The sequence below is a fragment of the Bufo bufo genome, chromosome 3, assembly GCF_905171765.1.
Source record: "Bufo bufo chromosome 3, aBufBuf1.1, whole genome shotgun sequence".
Taxonomy (NCBI): Eukaryota; Metazoa; Chordata; class Amphibia; order Anura; family Bufonidae; genus Bufo; species Bufo bufo.
In genome coordinates, this window is record NC_053391.1 from 385,742,141 (window position 1) to 385,762,119 (window position 19,979).

Here is a 19,979-nt window from a genome sequence, read left to right on the forward strand (position 1 = left end):
TTTTTTTGGAGGAAGTTTTGAGGCAGGTTCTTCAGCCAAAGCCAGAAGTGGATCCAACAGGAAGGAGGCGTGTAAGTCCTTCCTTTTGTATTTCCGATTCTTTTTGAATCCACTTCTGGCTTTGGCTGAAAAATCTGCCGCAAAACCTCCTCCAAAAAACTCTGTGAACTTACTGTACCCTAATGGTCTGTTCACATGTGACTGAAATGCTGCAGGTTTTTTGCAGCAGAAAATGTACACCGATTCTGTTGGAAATCCACAGCAGAAAAACATACACAAATGGTTTATTATTTGTTGTGGATTTCATTGTGGAAACGCTTCAGGTGTGACGCAGATTTCATTCTTCACATTGCAAAGATAAAATCTGCTATGAAAATCCACGCCAAATACGGTATTCACATGCCGCAGATGTAAAATCTCCATCATGGGCCAATTTCCGCTGCAGTTTTTTCCCCCACAAGTGTGTGAATAAAAATTGCCAAAAACGCACTCCGTTTTTTTAGTAGTGTATTTGCTGCATGAAAATCTGTGACTGCATTTCAGTCACATGTGAATGTACCCTAATGTGGGATGGTTGGCAAGTCTCTTCCTCATTCTTTTCTCCTATGCATAAACACAATCCTGTAAATAATGGCAGTCTGCATGAAAAACAGGTGAATGTCATCTACAGCCTGATTTTAGGCCTAGTTCACACTGCAGTGATTGTGAGCCAAAACTAGAAGTGGAGTGTATGGAGAGATGAGGTGTAATGGAAAGATTTGCTCCTGTTCTGTGTTTTTGACCAGTACCTGGTTTTAGCTCACAATCACTGATGGAAATCACTGGCCAAATCACTGCAGTGTGAACTAGGGCTTAGACCTTGTTTCAACCTCCTGCACCATTGGGCAGTTTTGTATTGATCCCTTCCAGAAGGGAAAGTACACTGCTCAAAAAAATAAAGGGAACACTTAAACAACACAATGTAACTCCAAGTCAATCACACTTCTGTGAAATCAAACTGTCCACTTAGGAAGCAACACCGAGTGACAATCAATTTCACATGCTGTTGTGCAAATGGAATAGACAACAGCTGGAAATTATAGGCAATTAGCAAGACACCCCCAATAAAGGAGTAGTTCTGCAGGTGGTGACCACAGACCACTTCTCAGTTCCTATGCTTCCTGGCTGATGTTTTGGTCACTTTTGAATGCTGCCGGTGCTTTCACTCTAGTGGTAGCATGAGACGGAGTCTACAACCCACACAAGTGGCTCAGGTAGTGCAGCTTATCCAGGATGGCACATCAATGCGAGCTGTGGCAAGAAGGTTTGCTGTGTCTGTCAGCGTAGTGTCCAGAGCATGGAGGCGCTACCAGGAGACAGGCCAGTACATCAGGAGACGTGGAGGAGGCCGTAGGAGGGCAACAACCCAGCAGCAGGACCGCTACCTCCGCCTTTGTGCAAGGAGGAACAGGAGGAGCACTGCCAGAGCCCTGCAAAATGACCTCCAGCAGGCCACAAATGTGCATGTGTCTGCTCAAACAGTCAGAAACAGACTCCATGAGGGTGATATGAGGGCCCGACGTCCACAGGTGGGGGTTGTGCTTACAGCCCAACACCGTGCAGGACGTTTGGCATTTGCCAGAGAACACCAAGATTGGCAAATTCGCCACTGGCGCCCTGTGCTCTTCACAGATGAAAGCAGGTTCACACTGAGCACATGTGACAGACGTGACAGAGTCTGGAGACGCCGTGGAGAACGTTCTGCTGCCTGCAACATCCTCCAGCATGACCGGTTTGGCATTGGGTCAGTAATGGTGTGGGGTGGCATTTCTTTGGAGGGCTGCACAGCCCCCCATGTGCTCGCCAGAGGTAGCCTGACTGCCATTAGGTACCGAGATGAGATCCTCAGACCCCTTGTGAGACCATATGCTGGTGCGGTTGGCCCTGGGTTCCTCCTAATGCAAGACAATGCTAGACCTCATGTGTCTGGAGTGTGTCAGCAGTTCCTGCAAGACGAAGGTATTGATGCTATGGACTGGCCCGCCCGTTCCCCAGACCTGAATCCAATTGCACCACAGACTGTCCAGGAGTTGGAAGATGCTTTAGTCCAGGTCTGGGAGGAGATCCCTCAGGAGACCGTCCGCCACCTCATCAGGAGCATGCACAGGCGTTGTAGGGAGGTCATACAGGCACGTGGAGGCCACACACACTACTGAGCCTCATTTTGACTTGTTTTAAGGACATTACATCAAAGTTGGATCAGCCTGTAGTGTGTTTTTCTACTTTAATTTTGAGTGCGACTCCAAATCCAGACCTCCATCGGTTGAAAAATTTGATTTCCACTTTTTAATTTTTGTGATTTTGTTGTCAGCACATTCAACTATGTAAAGAACAAAGTATTTCAGAAGAATATTTAATTAATTCAGATCTAGGATGTGTTATTTTTGTGTTCCCTTTATTTTTTTGAGCAGTGTATAATGTGGGCCGAGTAGGTGAGCCTGAGCGAGCAACCACTACATATTGCGGTGTTATACACAGCAGAGTGCAAGGGCTTGGATCGGAGAGAATTCTGATCTTGCTGGTGTAACCCCTTACATGTCCTGGTCAGTAGTGATCACAGCATCTAAACTTTTATTTTGTAAAACATAGCAAAAACGGTATAAAGTTGGTATATTCCTAATCGCGCTGACCTGAAAAAGAAAGTTAAAACATCATTTTTATCGTGCAGTGGATAAAAACTGGTAAGCATATGCGGAATTGTATTTCTTTTGTCCATTCCATCCCAAAAATTTATATAGAAATATTTTTTCAATACAAGATACAATATGTTAAATGGTGCCATTAAAATTTGCAACTTGTCCGGCAAAAAATATGCCCTCGTATAGCTATGTGGACAGAAAAATAAAAGTTATGGCAAGGCGGTGAGGGAAAAAAGGGCAACGAAAAACTAAAATTAGCTGCGATCTCTTTGAGATTATTTTCTCGCCCATATTCCTTGGGGGACACAGGAAACCATGGGTATAGCTCTGCTCCCTAGGAGGCGTGACACTAAGTGAAAGCTGTAAGCCCCTCCTCCATCAGCTATACCCTTCAGCCTGGAGAAGAGACTGCCAGTTTTTGCTTAGTGTCCAAGGAGGCAAGACACCCCCTGCTTATGCAGGGTTGTTTTCCTATGATTTTTTATTTTTGCGTTATTTGTTGTTTTTAATTAGATTTTTTTCTACCTACAGGGACAACAGAGGCGCATTAGACCCCTTTGTTTCTCCCGGGGTTGAGTTGCGCCAGTGCCGGTAATTCCGCACTGCCGCCTCCCCCACAGAAGACAAGGTGGACCAGGGCAGCCTCGCTCCCCTGCGTCCCGCCAGCTCAGGGTCGCCCGCACGCCAAGTCCCTCCCCTGGCTTTCTGCCACTGCGGTGCCAGGAGCTGAAGGGGCGACCCCCGCTGGATGGACTGAGGGCGAAGACAGCGTATGGTGAGAGTGGCTGCTCCAGCCTCCCCTTCCTCCCTCCCACCGCTGCTACATCCCCATGGCCGCTGCTACACCCCCCATGACCACTGCTACATGGCCACTGCTACATGGCCTCCCCCCCCCCGGGCATATCGGGACAGTTACCGGGCATAGTTTGGGGGGGAGTTTATCTGGGCAAGTCCTTGGCAGGGACGCTGCCTTACAGGGGACGGCTGGGGGCCGCTTACTTGGCGTGAACGGCGCCATTTCATGGCCGGCACTTCATCACCTTGGGGGTTAAAATCATTTTGCCGCGCGCGCGGCTCTGCTTCTGCTTCAGCGCGGCAGAGGGGGGGCGCAGCTTCCTACATGCGCTCCGCTACTTCCGGTTTCATCGGGCTCCACTTCTCACAGTGCTGCGTGGAATCCTCTCTGCCGTGCGATCCTGAAGCCATTCATCTCCGTGCTGCTGCCTCTCCTCCACAGCCTCCTCAGTCTGTTCCCCTTACCGCTGCCGCTTGCATCATCCGGGTCTGGTAGGACTGTTAACCCCCTCCGTGCCACAGTACTGTTGCTTGGGTGTTATCCCCGTTCCTTTTCTTTGGGGTCTCCCACTTTAAGTGCAACATCCTTTTTCCACCATGTCAGACCCTTCTGCAGCCGCCAAGCCTTGGTACCATGCCTGTACTGCTTGTAGGGAACCCTTTCCCCGGGGGCAGTCTGATCCGCACTGTACTGCATGCCGAGCTCCACCGCAGCCTCAGTCGCCCGCTGTGTCGCTCCCTGCTTCCTCTGACCCGCCTGACTGGGCTAGATCCCTGTCCCAGGCCGTGGAAAGCCTCACTCATGTCGTGGGCCGCCTAATAGACAGGCCACCTACCCCACAGGACGCCACTCTGACTGTCGCGCCCTCCGGGTCCACTGCTTCTGCCGCTGCAGCGGGTTCACTCTCTCCTAGTGACCCCTCCCGAGCTAGGCACTCTCAGAAGCGTATTAGAGTAGAGCGAGCCTCCTCCTCTGAGGCCTCACTCTCCCCGCCACGCGTGCGCACCCAGACGGGCCTCTCCTCTCCAAGGGATTCGCTCTCTGAAGGTGAATTGGCGGTTTCAGATTTGGAAATGGACTCGGCCCTGCCGTCCAAGCTAGCCTCAGCGATGGGTCAACTCATCTCTGATATTCGTGACACCTTTAAGGTGCAGGATGATCCCCCTAGCTCTGACGCAGCTAGCGTCTCCTTTATCAGACCCAGGCAGGCCTCAAAAGTCTTTCCAATCCACTCTGATTTCTCCTCCGTGGTGTCTAAGGCTTGGGCTCGCCCGGACGCCCGTTTTGTCAACCCCAAGAAGCTGGACATTTGCTATCCTTTTCCAGCCGATGTCGTGGCCACCTGGTCTTCCCCACCCAAGGTGGACCCCCCTGTGGCCCGGCTGTCAAAGAACACAGCCATCCCTGTTCCCGACGGATCCTCTCTTCAGTCAGCGGAGGACCGTCGCATGGAGACCCTTTCCAAGGGCATTTTTGCTGCCTCCGGTTCTGCTCTCAGACCGGTTTTTGCCTCTGCTTGGGCAGGGAAAGCAATCTCTGCTTGGGGTGCGCAGCTGGAACAGGAGTTGGACTCGGACGTCCCCATCCAGGACCTACGTTCCTTGGCCCAGCTTATTATTCGGGCCGGGAATTTTGTTTGTGAGGCCTCCCTTGATGCGGGAGCCCTTATTGCACGCTCCTCCGCCCTGGCAGTTGCCGTCAGGAGGGAGCTCTGGCTGAAGGTTTGGAAAGCGGACGCTGCCTCCAAACGTTCCCTGGCGGGGCTACCGTTTGCGGGTTCCCGCCTTTTCGGGGTCCGCTTAGACGAACTTATTTCGGAGGCCACGGGTGGTAAAAGCACCCATCTTCCTCAACCCCAAGCCAGGGGCGCCCCCCGCGGACGCCCTGGTGCGTCTCGTTTTCGGTCCTCCCGCAGGGCCTCTGGGGCTCCCCCCACAGCTGCCGCTTCGGCTCCTCCCCAGGATAAGCGTAGGAAGCCGTTTTTTCGGGCGCAGCCCTCCTGGCGCAAGCCGCAGGCTGCCCGCACACCCGCAGCAAAACAGTCCTCTGCCTGAAGGCGCGCCCCCACCCACCCGGGTGGGGGGCCGGCTCCTCCTTTTCAGGGACGTCTGGATGGCTCACGTCTCCGACGCCTGGGCCCTCGAAATTGTGTCCTCCGGATACAAAATCGAATTTGCATCCTTCCCTCCAGATCGGTTCTTTCGCTCCCGCCCGCCGCGGGACCCGAAAAGCGCGGCTGCGTTCTCCGCGGCCGTTCAAGCCTTACTGGACAGGGGGGTGATTACCCCCGTTCCTCTAGAGGAAAGGTTCCAAGGGTTCTACTCGAACCTCTTTGTAGTTCCCAAGAAGGGAGGTTCGGTGCGGCCCATTTTGGACCTCAAAAAGCTCAACCGTTTTCTCCTTCTTCGACGGTTTCGGATGGAGTCCCTCCGTTCCGCGGTGGCTTCCCTGGAGCAGGGAGATTTCATGTCTTCCATCGATATACAGGATGCCTACCTCCATGTTCCGGTAGCCCGGTGTCACCATCGCTTCCTCCGATTCGCCGTAGGGGACCTCCACTTCCAATTTGTCGCCCTTCCCTTCGGGCTGGCAACAGCCCCCCGGGTGTTCACCAAGGTCCTGGCCCCGGTCTTGGCCTTACTCCGTTCCAGGGGTGTTTTTCTGCTACCGTACTTGGACGATATCCTCATCAAGGCTCCGTCCCTTTCTCAAGCGGTTGCCAGCGTGGATCTCGCTCTAGAGACTCTGGCGAGGTTCGGTTGGGTCATCAACTTCCCCAAGTCCTCCCTTCCCCCCTCCAGACAACTAGTCTTCCTGGGAATGCTTTTAGACACGGGAGCGGCGGAGGTACGTCTTCCCTCGGAAAAACGTCTGATCCTCCGTGGGGCGGTTCGGGGTCTCCTTCTCCACCGTCAACCGTCCTTCCGCTTCTGCATGCGGGTCTTGGGGCAAATGGTTGCCTGCTTCGAGGCGATCCCATTTGCGCAGTTTCACTCCCGCCCTCTCCAACGGGCGATCCTCTCCTCCTGGGACAAATCGCCGGAGTCTCTGGATCATCCCTTCCATCTATCGCCTCCGGTGCGGTCATCTCTCCGCTGGTGGTTACAGTCCCCTCATCTGGGCAAGTCTTTTCTGCCACTCAACTGGTTGGTGGTTACAACCGATGCCAGTCTCTTGGGCTGGGGAGGCGTCTTTCCTCCCCGATCCGTCCAGGGCATTTGGTCTCCATCGGAGTCCAAACTCTCGATCAATGTCCTGGAGCTGAGAGCGGCCCTTCTGTCTCTACGACACTGGACTCATCTGCTGAAGGGTCATCCAGTTCGTGTACAATCGGACAACGCCACGGCTGTGGCGTACATAAACCACCAGGGGGGCACTCGCAGCGCTGCAGCAATGCGGGAGGTCACCAGCATTCTCCGTTGGGCGGAAGCCCACGTCCCGGCCCTATCTGCAATTTTTATTCCAGGGGTGGACAATTGGGCGGCGGACTTCCTCAGTCGCACCACCGTCGACCCCGGCGAGTGGTCTCTTCACCCGGAGGTATTCGAGGCCATTTGCCTTCGTTGGGGCATACCGGACGTGGACCTCATGGCCTCAAAATTCAATTACAAGGTCCCCGCCTTTCTGTCCAGGGCCAGGGATCCGGGAGCTTGCGGAGCCGACGCCCTCGTTCTTCCTTGGCGAGGCTTCGCGCGCCCATACATATTCCCTCCCATCCCTCTCCTGCCCAAGGTCCTTCGGAAGATCGCGGCGGAAGGCGTCTCGGTGATTCTGGTCGCTCCGGACTGGCCCCGCCGGTCTTGGTATGCCGACCTCATGCTGCTCCTGGCAGACGCGCCCTGGCCGCTGCCCGCCAGGGAAGATCTTCTCTCTCAGGGACCGATCTTCCACCCGCGTTTAGGGTCCCTACGTTTGACGGCGTGGTTGTTGAGACCACCGTCCTGACACGTAGGGGTTTTTCTGCGGACGTTGTCCGCACCATGATCCGCGCCCGTAAGCCGTCCTCTTCTAGGATCTATTATAGGACCTGGAGGACCTTTTTGGGGTTCTGTGCCGATCTGGGGATTCCTCCGCTCCGCTTTTCTCTCCCCACCGTTTTGTCCTTCCTGCAGAGCGGACTGGCCCAAGGTCTAGGCCTTAGTTCTTTGAAGGGTCAGGTGTCTGCGCGGTCCATTTTGTTTCAGCGCCCACTGGCCCCCCTTGGTCCTGTCAAGACCTTCCTTCAGGGCGTGGCCCACGCGGTTCCCCCGTACCGCCCTGGGACCTGAACCTGGTTCTCTCAGCGCTCCAGGCTTCTCCTTTCGAGCCTCTGCGGACGGTTTCCTTGCGACTTCTGTCCTGCAAGGTTATTTTCCTTGTAGCCGTCACCTCTCTTCGGAGGGTGTCCGAATTGGCTGCACTCTCCTGTCTGGAACCTTTCCTAGTGTTCCACCAGGACAAGGTGGTTCTTCGTCCGGTCCCTTCCTTCCTTCCTTCCTAAGGTGGTCTCCGCCTTTCATCTGAACGAGGACATCGTTCTCCCCTCTTTGTGTCCTTCCCCTTCCCACCCGCGGGAGAGGAAGCTTCATCGCCTGGACGTTGTCAGGGCGCTCAAGATTTACCTGGAAGTAACCAGCTCTTTCAGGCATACTGACTCGCTCTTTGTGATCCCGGAAGGGTCGCGCAGAGGGATGGCGGCATCCAAAGTGGCTATCGCCCGTTTTATCAAGATGGCTGTTACTGAGGCTTATCTCGCCAAGGGCAAGGTTCCGCCCCTTGGTGTTACCGCTCACTCCACTAGAGCGGTCGGGGCTTCCTGGGCTCAGAGGAATCTGGCTTCTACGGAGCAGATTTGCAAGGCGGCCACTTGGTCCTCCTTGCACACCTTCACCAAGTTCTACAGGGTGCATACTCATGCGTCGGCTGACGCTGCTTTAGGCCGTCTGGTGTTGCAGGCGGCAGTTGATTGATGCCTCTGGTGTTGGTCTAGTTTGTTCTGGTCCCTCCCTTCTGGGACTGCTCTGGAACGTCCCATGGTTTCCTGTGTCCCCCAAGGAATATGGGCGAGAAAAGGAGACTTTTGTATTACTTACCAGTAAAGTCTCTTTCTCGCTCTTCCTTGGGGGACACAGCACCCGCCCTTCATTTGGGTTACAGTTGTGGTTCCGGCTTGGTTGCCCCAGTTGGGGCTCGACAGTTCTTTTTCCGGTTGGTGATTATCTTTCACTACTTGGACACGCAACTGGCAGTCTCTTCTCCAGGCTGAAGGGTATAGCTGATGGAGGAGGGGCTTACAGCTTTCACTTAGTGTCACGCCTCCTAGGGAGCAGAGCTATACCCATGGTTTCCTGTGTCCCCCAAGGAAGAGCGAGAAAGAGACTTTACTGGTAAGTAATACAAAAGTCTCCTTTTTCAAGGATGCCAGTGCTGCCTGAATGGTTTCCTTTTTGCATGACTTCTTCTGTATGCGATTAGTCAGTGAGCCCCCACTACGAAGAGGTACAGATTAAATTTTGTGCGGAATGATACTGTGTAAGTAACTTTAAATATAATACAATTATTTCATGTTTCCAGCATCCACCAAAAAATGTAATTCCCCCAAGCATTCACGAACCAGTGAAAGAGCGGGAAGTCTTTCTTTACGGAGAGCAGTTGACAATGGGGACAGCAGTCATCGTGCCAAAGGAGAATGCCAAGCTCCAGCTGAAGGTATGAATACATTTTCCCATTTGCACACTGATGCTAATACTTTTAATGTAAATGAAGTGTACAGAATACATGGGTTGTCATTTAGCTGCTTTAAAGGGGTTCTGCACTTTGTTTAAACTGATGATCTATCCTCTGGATAGATCATCAGCATCTGATCTGCAGGGGTCCAGCTGTTTGAGAAGGCAGCGGCTCTCCAGCAGCGCCGCGGCCTTCTCACTGTTTACCGCTGGCCGAGTGACGTCACGACTTGTATCAACTGGCCTGGGCGGGGCCAAGCCCAGGCCAGTGATACTAGTCATGACGTCACTGGGCCTGCGGTAAACAGTATGAAGGCCGCGGCTCCAGCAGCTGCTGCCTTCTCAAACAGCTGATCGGCGGGGGTTCCGGGTGTCGGACCCCCGCCGATCAAATGCTGATGATCTATCCAGAGGATAGATCATCAGTTTAAACAAAGTGCAGAACCCCTTTAAGCATTGTGCAGCGCTCCAAGGAGTAGATCTAGAAGTTTAATATGAAATGCACATTACGCATCAAATAGATTTCAAGGGAATCTGTAAGTAGATTTGACTTCCATAAAATGTTGACAATGATAGATATGGCAGGTCTTACACAAAGCAGTTCAGTCATCCACATGTTTGCTGATGTAAGCATACCTGAGAAAATTATGCTTTTATTTATGCAAGCACTGTATCCTAATGAAGAATAAAGAGTCCAGTGGGAGTTGATTCCAGTGCCGAGGCTGATCAGTGGAATCCCCTCTCTTCCATTCTTGATTAATGTCTCCTGCATTATCGCATGTCCTTTCCAGAAGATTTCAATCAAGAGCAGAGGGGAGGAGTTGCCTCCAAGAAGCCAAGGTTTTTCACTGAATAAAGACCGCCCAGCGGACACTTTAGGCTTATTTAGCATATGATTAATTTATGAATAAAACATTTTCTCACAAGTCATCTCCCTAAACATGGGGATATTAGAAGTGCTTTTCCCAAGACCTGTTTAGAGTGGTTATAGGGATCTGTGCAGAGTTGGTGTCATATTTGCAAACTCATTACTATGAAATGGTTCAAAATATTGTACATTCCAGTACACTAATATAAAGTTGATGTGTTTTCAGCTTGTGGCACTAGCGCCAAGAACAGCAGCAGACATGGATCACCAAGATCTCTAGGTAATGGAAGTCCTGAGATACCATCCAGCTCTAAGGCAGAAGATAGACAGCCTGACCTCCTCAGTGCCGAAATCCAAGCCATGTGCCTGGAGAAGTCTAGAAAAATTGTTACATTGGGGTAGGTCAGCCAATGTATGGGTTGTCTGTTTAGGTGGTTCATTTAGGATTTTCTGTTGGATTTTCACAGGGATACTTGAGAAGATTCTATGTTTGGAAATTTTGAACATGGACAAAAAATTACTTGTTGTCACTTCTGCCCATCACCAAGAACAAAAGAGACCTTACTGACGACAGTCAGCAATGAGCAACAATAATAGTGGCACACAAAGTGACACATAAATAGTGACACATAAAAGCAGAACATTTATATAAGAATAAATCTGAGTAATCTGTCATCAGATTCCACAAGACAAACTGCAGACATTATTAAAGAGATCACTTAGTCCTGATGAAGCTGATGTACTTATTTTGAAAATCCATGTAAAAATGGCCTTAAAGGGAACCTGTCATCAACTTTATGCTGACCTCAGTGAGGGCAGCATAAAATAGTGACAGAAATGGTGATTTCACCGGTGTGTCACTCATGAGCTAAAATTAAGTGGTTGCTGAGAACCAGCATCATAATCATTGCAGCACGGGCCTTGAAAAGAGTCAAATCTACCTGAGAAGAGTCCTGGTTATTCCTAATCTCCTGCTCTTCTCACCCATCTGCTGATAATTGGCAGTTCTCTCCTAGAGAGAAAGCGAGAAAACTAGGTAGAAGACTGTCTGTCAGTCATCAGGAGAGCAGGAATTCATGAATAACCAGGACTCTTCTCAGGTGGCTGGGACTCTTTTCCAGGCCCGGTCTGCAATGATTGTGATGTTGGTTTTCGGCAACCACTTACTTTTAAATGACAGACCCCTGAAATACACTCATCTGTCTCTACTTTATGCTGCCATTAGTATGGGCAGCATAAAGTTGATGACAGGTTCCCTTTAAAATCCATTTCGAAATATCAGCTCCTGATTTTAAAGCTATTGTTTTATTCAATCCTGCTCTAACTGTGAGATCTGGTGACAGACCCTGTTTAAAGGAGTTCTCCAGGATTTACATATTAATGACCTATCCGGAGGATAGGTCATCAAAATGAGTTTGACCCTTGCTGATCGGCTGTAGGGCGGATGCACAGCATGATGTCACATGACCTTGGTGCATCTCAACCCCATTCAGGTGACTAAGGCTGAACTGCAGTATGAAGAACAGCCGCTATACAATGGACGGCGCTGTGCTTGGCAAGCTTCGAAGACTCCATGGCACTCGCCTCAAACAGTTGTTTGGGAGTCGGACCTCTGCCGATCTTATATTGATGACCTATGCTGAGGGTAGCTCATCAATATGTGAATCTCGGAGAAGCCCTTTAAATTCTAATTGACTTTCAAAATGCAATTTTTTTTCCTTTTTTACTTGTTGCAGATATCACTAAACAAGGGAGTATATATCACAAAGGTGGGCCAAAATGAACCCCTTGTTGCTGATTCCTGGTAACACACCCTACCTGCCCAGAACAGGAGAGCCGACAGCTCGTAGAAGAGAAAGGATGATATGAACTTTTGTGCTGTTTCAACCTCTAAAATTGCTTTCATTTTGGAGACAAGCAGCCCATAACAACTAGGGTTAAGATGATTTTGTGGTTGACCCCTTTTATGTATGGATTAAGTCACTATAAAAGTATCCATACATATACGATGAATGTCAGCTGAACCTTCAAATATTGGCAAATGTCTATAGTGGTGTCCTAACTCTTCCTGGTGGCAGATGTTGGGGGATGACTTCAACATGCCTCATTCTTCTGTTCTCAAAGCAGATAAGCCAACGCCAGAGCTGTCCGCTGATCTAAATGTGTATTGGGGGTGGGAAGAGGTCAGGAGGAATAGGTATCAATTGAACAAGCATTAGCCCACCCGCTGTCTCGAGTGTATAGTCAACTTACTTGTTGAGAAATGATCTTCTCATAATGTACTTCAGCTTTATATTATGTGAATTACAAATTAAATCCATATCTTCTTACAAAGATCAAATTCAAAAGGATGGAGTGTAAAGGATACTGTACAGCCTGGAAGCTTAGACAGTGATCAAGATGCAGGTGAAATTAACCCTATGATTTCAGAAGGAGTTTCATCGTATCCAGATGAAGGTAAAATATGTTTGTCTCCCTATCTCGTTTTGCAGATTATGTTCACATGTCCCATTTTCAGCTTGGCTATTTTTATATGCTTTGTATTTCTACAGGGAATATCATACTAGGTGGGGACCAGGGGCGAGTTGGTCATTGACCCTACAGGGAAATTTCCTGGTGGGCCGATGCCCAGGGGTCCACCTGAGCCCTCACGGCTGCCAGCCAGGTTCATAACAATCTGATGTGCTCTGCATTAATTGACCCGTAGAGGACCCGATCTGCAGCAGGGTTCTGGCAGTCACTAATAGCCGGACCCCTGCTGCATGCGCCGGCATCGCATTAACCCTTGACCCGATGGCAGCGCGATGACTTCCTTAGGCATCGTGGCTGCCTTCCGGGGGAGAGCCTGTGAGATCCAGCCCCCTGGATCTCACAGGCAGGAAGCTGTATGTGTAATACACATTGTATTACACATACAGCCAATGCATTCCAATACAGAAGTATTGGAATGCATTGTAAAGGGTATCAGACCCCCAAAGTTAAAATCCCAGAGTGGGACAAAAAAACTAAGTGAAAAAAAAGTAAAAAAAAAAAAGAAAGTTTCAAGTAAAAAAAATAAAATAAAATATCCTTTTGCCAAAATAAAGGGGAAAAAAATTGTAAAAAATAGGGGGGAAAAAGAAAAGTACACATATTAGGTATCGCCGCGTCCGTATCGACCAGCTCTATAAAACTAAGGCTCAGTTCACACGGGCGAGATTTCCGCGTGGGTGCAATGCGTGAGGTGAACGCATTGCACCCGCACTGAATCCAGACCCATTCACTTCTATGGGGCTGTGCAAATGAGCGGTGATTTTCACGCATCACTTATGCGTTGCGTGAAAATCGCAGCATGCTCTATATTGTGCGTTTATCACGCAAAGCAGGCCCCATAAAAGTGAATGGGGCTGAGTGAAAATCGCAAGCATCCACAATCAAGTCCGGATGCCGTGCGATTTTCACGCATGGTTGCTAAGATGACAGTCTATTCACTGTATTATTTTCCCTTATAACATGGTTATAAGGGAAAATAATAGCATTCTTTAATACAGAATGCTTAGTAGGTGGTCAATTAAGGGTTAAAAAAATAAAAATAAATGGTGATGGACCATGTGATGTGATGTCACCACAGGTCCTTTAGCCGGCAGCTCATGATTAAAGAAGTGAGAAGAGACCGGCAGCTACGCGATCAAGAGGAGAAGGTGAGTTAATTATTTTTTATTTTTTAACCCTCAATTGACCACCTACTAAGCATTCTGTATTAAAGAATGCTATTATTTTCCCTTATAACCATGTTATAAGGGAAAATAATAACATCTACACACCACCTAACTCAAACCTGAACTTCAGTGAAGAAGTTCGGGTCTGGGTACCACAGTCAGTTTTTTATCACGCGCATGCAAAACGCATTGCACCCAGTACACAGCAGTACACCCAGGACGCATCCTGAAAAAAATCTGTCACGCCCGTGTGAACTCCGCCTAACACATGACCTAACCCCTCAGGTGAACACCCTGTCAAAAAAACAAAATAAAAACTGCTAAATAAACAATTTTTTGGTCACCTTCCATCACTAAAAGTGCAACACCAAGCGATCAAAAAGGCGTATACACCCCAAAATAGTACCAATCTAAACGTCCCCTCATCTCTCAGATAATGAGCCCCTACCTAAGACAATCGCCCAAAAAGAAAAAACTATGGCTCAGAATATGGAGACACTAAAACCTCTTTATTTTGGTTTCAAAAATGCTGTTATTGTGTAAAACTTAAGTAAATAAAAAAAAGTATACGTATTAGGTATTGCCATGTCCATAACAACCTGCTCTATATAAATACCACATGACCCTCAGGTGAATACCGTAAAAAAATAAAAATGGTGTAAAAAAAGCCGTTTTATGTCACAAAAAGTGTAATAGCAAGCGATAGTCATACGCACCCCAAAATAGTGCCATTCAAACCGTCCTCTCATCCCACAAAAATCATACCCTAACTAAGACAATCGCCCAAAATCTGAAAAAAACTATGGCTCTCAGACTATGGAGACATTAAAACCATTTTTTTTTTTGTTTCAAAAATAAAATCATTGTGTAAAACTTACATAAAGGAAAAAAAAGGTATTAGAATTACATATTAGGTATCGCCGCGTCCGTAATAACCTGCTCTATAAAAATATCACATGACCTAACCCCTCAGGTGAATATCGTAAAAAATAAAAACGGTGTGAATTTATTTTTTTGTCACCTTACATCGCAAAAAGTGTAATAGCCAGTGATCAAAAAGTAATATGCACCCTATAATAGTACCAATCAAACTGTCATCTCATCCTGAAATAAATGAGCCCCTACACAAGACAGTGGCCCAAAAAATAAAACTACGGCTTTCAGAATGTGGAGACACTAAAAAATCTTTTTTTTTTTTTAAATGCTTTTTTATGTAAAACTGAAAAAACAACCAAAAAACGTTGTCATATTTGGTATTGTCGCGTCCGTAACAACCTGCTCTATAAAAATACCACATGATCTAACCTGTCAGATGAATGTTGTAAATAACAAAAAATAAAAATTGTGCCAAAACAGCTATTTTTTGTTACCTTGTCCTTACAAAAAGTGTAATATAGAGCAACTAAAAATCATATGTACCCTAATATAGTACCAACAGAACTGCCACCGTATCCCATATTTTCCAAATGGGGTCACTTTTTTGGAGTTTCTACTCTAGGGGTGCATCAGGGAGACTTCAAATGGGACATGGTGTCAAAAAACCAGTCCAGCAAAATCTGCCTTCCAAAAACCGTATGGCGTTCCTTTCCTTCTGCACAATGCCGTGTGCCCGTACAGCAGTTTATGACCACATATTGTGTATTTCTGAAAACTACAGAATCAGGGCCATAAATATTGAGTTTTGTTTGGCTGTTAACCCTTGCTTTGTAACTGGAAAAAATGGATTCAAATGGAAAACCTGCCAAAAAAGTGAAATTCTGAAATTTCATCTCTATTTACCTTGAATTCTTGTGGAACACCTAAAAGGTTAACAAAGTTAGTAAAATCAGTTTTGAATACCTTGAGGGGTGTAGTTTCTAAAATACGTTAATTTTTGGGTGGTTTCTATTATGTAAGCCTCACAAAGTGACTTCAGACCTGAACTGGTCCTTTAAAAAATGGGTTTTGGAAGATTTGCTTCTAAACTTATAAGCCTTCTAACGTCCCCAAAAAATAAAATGACATTCACAAAATGATCCAAACATGAAGTTGACATATGGGGAATGTAAAGTAATAACTATTTTTGGAGGTATTACTATCTTTTATAAAAGTAGATAAATAAAAATTTGAAAATTTACAAATTTTTCCAACTTTTTGGTAAATTTGGCATTTTTTATAAATAAAAATAAATTTTTTGACTCAATTTTAACACTGTCATGAAGTACAATATGGGACGAGAAAACAGTCTCAGAATGGCTTGGATAAGTAAAAGCATCACCACATAAAGTGACACATGTCAGATTTGCACAAAATGGCTTGGTCCTTAAGGTGAAAAATGGTTAATGTTAGGAGAGCCAGGTACATTTGCTCCTGTCTAGCTGCCTCAGGTGCCCTCTGGAATTCAAGTATATTGTTGTCCTCAGGAAGGTGATCTAGTTGGATGCTATGGTGTGGATGACAGTATGTTTTGCTGCTCTGTGGTATTTGGTTCTGCACTATAGTATTGCTGACCCTGACTACTTTTGTTGTCCCTGCCTACTTCCGTTTCCCCAGCCTTCTGTCACTTTGGATTTGCTTAACCACTTCACATCCGAGCCATTTCCCCCTTCCTAATTTTGCAAATCTGACATGTCACATTATGTGTAATAACTTTGGAACACTTTTACTTATCCAAGCCATTCTGAGATTGTTTTCTCGTGACACTGTACTTCATGACAGTGGTAAATTTGAGTCTATATATTTCACCTTCTATTTATAAAATAATCAAAAATTTACCAATAATTTTTAAAAATTCGCAATTTTCCAAAATTTTCAATTTCTCTGCTTTTAAAACAGAAAGTGATACCTCATAAATAATTTATTACTGAACATTCCCCATATGTCTACTTTAAGTTGGCATCATTTTGGAAATGTCATTTTATTTTTTTAGGACGTTAGAAGGCTTAGAATTGTAGAAGCAATTCTTCAAATTTTTAAGAACATTTCTAAAACCCACTTTTTAAGGACCAGTTCAGGTCTGAAGTCACTTTGTGGGGCTTACATAGTGGAAACCCCCATAAATGACCCCATTGTAGAAACTACACCCCTCAAGTTACTTAAAACGGAGATTTTCCATTTTAATCTATTTTTTTTCTTTAACACATCGAGGGTTAACAGCCAAACAAAACTCAACATTTATTACCCTGATTCAGTGGTGTACAGAAACACCCCACATGTGGTCGTAAACTGATGTAAGGGCACGACACCGAAGAAAAGCAGCGCTGTACGTTTTTTGAAAGGCAGATTTACCTGAACTGGTTTTTAGATGCCATGTCCGATTTGAAGCCCCCCCTGATGCCCCCTTACAGTAGAAACTCCCAAAAAGTGACCCCATTTCAGAAACTAGGGGATATACATATAATTTTTAATTGCTCTATATTAAATTTTTTGTGAGGCAAGGTAACAAAAAAATGGCTGTTTTGGCACTGTTTTTATTTTTTACAACATTCATCTGACAGGGTAGATCATGTGCTATTTTTATAGACCAAGTAGTTACAGACGCAATGATATCAAATATGTCTACTTTCTTTCTTTGTTTCAGTTTTACATAATAAAGCATTTTTGAAAAAAATATAGTTTTTGTGTCTCCATTTTCTGAACGCCATATATTTTTTTTATTTTTCTGCCGATCGTCTTGTGCAGGGGCTCGTTTTTTGCAGGATGAGTTGACGTTTTAATTGGTACAATTTTTGGGTACATATGATTTTTTGATCATTCATTATTTCACTTTGTGGGGCAAGGTGACCAAAAAATTGGTTGTTTTAGCAGAGTTTTTATTTATTTTTACAGCATTCACCTGAGTTGTTAGGTCATCTGACCTTTTTATAGAGAAAAACGTTACGGACGTGGCAATACCGAATATGTATACTTTTTCTTATTTAAAGGATAACTGTCACACTTAGACCCTAATTTCAATTTTCATATATGTAGTTATTAATAACATGATATTCCAGAATCAGTTACTATTAGACTGACTTACCCCATATTTAATAAGATTTAGCCCTTAGCAACCAATCTGCATAAAACTGCAATTTCACTATTCAGTTAAGATGGCCGCCACTGCCCTCACCCTGAGGCTAATCCCTCCTGCCCTCACTAGCCAGTAACAATAGCCCCCCAAAAGTGTCAGTAACCAGAGCCCTCCCCCTAAAGGGGTCCTCTTACCACATGTTGCTTTCATTTATACACTGAGCAGACGGCAGATCTCCATTCCCTGGTGTGCGCTGCTCCAACTCTGCATTCTCCAGCTCTGCTGAGTGAGGGAGCGTCTGCCAAGCGCAGGGACAGGGAGAAGTGCACACAGCCCAGGCACTGTTATCAGCTGCTGGGGAGGACCTGGCTTTAATCATTTACTTACAGTCCCTGGCTGTCAGTAATGTGACCTTGCACGCAGCCTGCACACTGCGTGCTCTGTCCTTCAACAGATAGACTGACCATGCCTAGCAACCCTATTTTAAGCACAGGTAAAAGTAGGCAGTACAGGGGACAAAAATGTGGAATTAAGGGGTAATTGAATACACAGTGAAAAGTTGAAATAGGGCCACCAAGGTGATATTAATCACCACAATCCAATACTCCAAAAAAAAAAAAAATACGAAAGTTATACTTTAAGTTTTACACAATAGCATTTTTTTTAAACCAAAAAAATAGCGTTTTTATAGTTTGTGTCTCCATAATCTGAGAGCCATAGCTTTTTTTTTTTTTTTTGACCGATTGTCTTAGGTAAGGTCTTATTTTTTGCGGGATGAGGTGTCTGTTTTATTGGTACCATTTTGTGGGACATACTCCTTTTTGATCACTTGGAGTTGCACTTTTTGTGATGTAAGGTGACAAAAATGGCTTTGTTTGACACGTTTTTTATTTTTTTATGGTGTTTATCGAATGGGGTGGATCATGTGATATATTTATAGATCCGGTTGTTTACGGACGCGGCAATACCAAATATGTCCATTTTTATTATATTTTTAAGATTTTTTTAAATTGGGGAATTTTTTTTTTACATGTGAAACCTTTTTTATATATATATATATATATATATATATATATTTTTTTGTAACACTTTACCTTCACTTCTTTTTTTTTTTTTTCCTCCACCATTGATTTCTCCTGTACCTTGGGCTGACATAGTAGCCCAAGTTGCAGGGGAAATACACCCCCCAGAGAGGCTGTACAGCCTTAGTGAAGGGCTGATCGAGGTCTGTGGAAGACCCGACAGCTCCTGCACTCTGCCGGCCCCAGCGGTCACATGATGGCGCATAGCGCTTCCTGATCTGTATACACAGCGCTCATTGAGCTCTGTGTATACAGCGATCTAGAAGGCAGGGACACCTGGGAAGTGTCCCTGCCTTCTCTCTGGGTTGCTCTGCTGTCACTGACAGCGGGTAACCCACTCTGCAGCTGCACGATTAGCGTGCAGCTGCCATCTCTGAATGGACGTTCCAGAACGTCCAATCAGAGATAAACATCTACCGATAGGACATTTATATCCTATGGGCGGATGTGAAGTGGTTAAAACATGGGGACACTTTATTTTTTCCAGGACCACTTTAAATTCCCAGTCTGCCCCTGGTGGGTACATTAAAGGGGTTGTCCTACATTCTGTAGTTTTTACAAAAAGCATCAAACCCTCATAACTAGTTTAAAAATCCCCATGACAAAATAATAGTGCAATGTTTTCTATTTTGCTCACCAGCCATTGGGGGGGACAATCGTTTTAATTTTCTACCTACAAGGAATTTTATTCCCATTTTCCAGTACAAGATATGATAAATTTAAATGGTGCCATTAATAAATATAACGTGTCTTGCAAAAAATAAGCCCTCATATATTGGAACAGAAAATGTAAAAAGCTATGGGTGATTGTGAGCCAAAACCAGGTGTGGAGCTACTCAGAGACAAGGTATAAGGCCTCATGCACACAACCTTTCCGTTTTTTGAGGTCCGCAAAACACGGAAGCCGCCCGTGTGCCTTCCGCAATTTGCGGAACGGAACAGGCGGCCCATTGTAGAAATGGCTATTCTTGTCCGCAAAACGGACAAGAATAGGACATGTTATATTTTTTTTGCGGGGCCACGTAACGGAGCAACTTTTGCGGCCCCATTGAAGTGAATGGGTCCGCACCCAAGCCGCAAAAACTGTGGCACAGATGCGGACCAGAACGGTCGTGTGCATGAGGCCTAAGAGAAAGATCTGCACCTGTTCTGTGTTTAGAGCTG

General features: G+C 46.3%; 1 protein-coding gene across 3 annotated transcripts in view; it reads left to right on the top strand.

Moving 5' to 3' along the window:
• The window catches only part of TRIM37 (tripartite motif containing 37), a 156,416-nt gene that overhangs the window by 124,569 nt on the left and 11,868 nt on the right, over nt 1–19,979 (top strand). For all 3 annotated transcript variants that reach the window (XM_040424758.1, XM_040424759.1, XM_040424757.1), the window contains exons 20-22: nt 9,028–9,162; nt 10,274–10,445; nt 12,383–12,504. In XM_040424758.1, the coding sequence (XP_040280692.1) occupies nt 9,028–9,162; nt 10,274–10,445; nt 12,383–12,504 (429 nt within the window). The remainder of the gene's footprint in view (nt 1–9,027; nt 9,163–10,273; nt 10,446–12,382; nt 12,505–19,979) is intronic.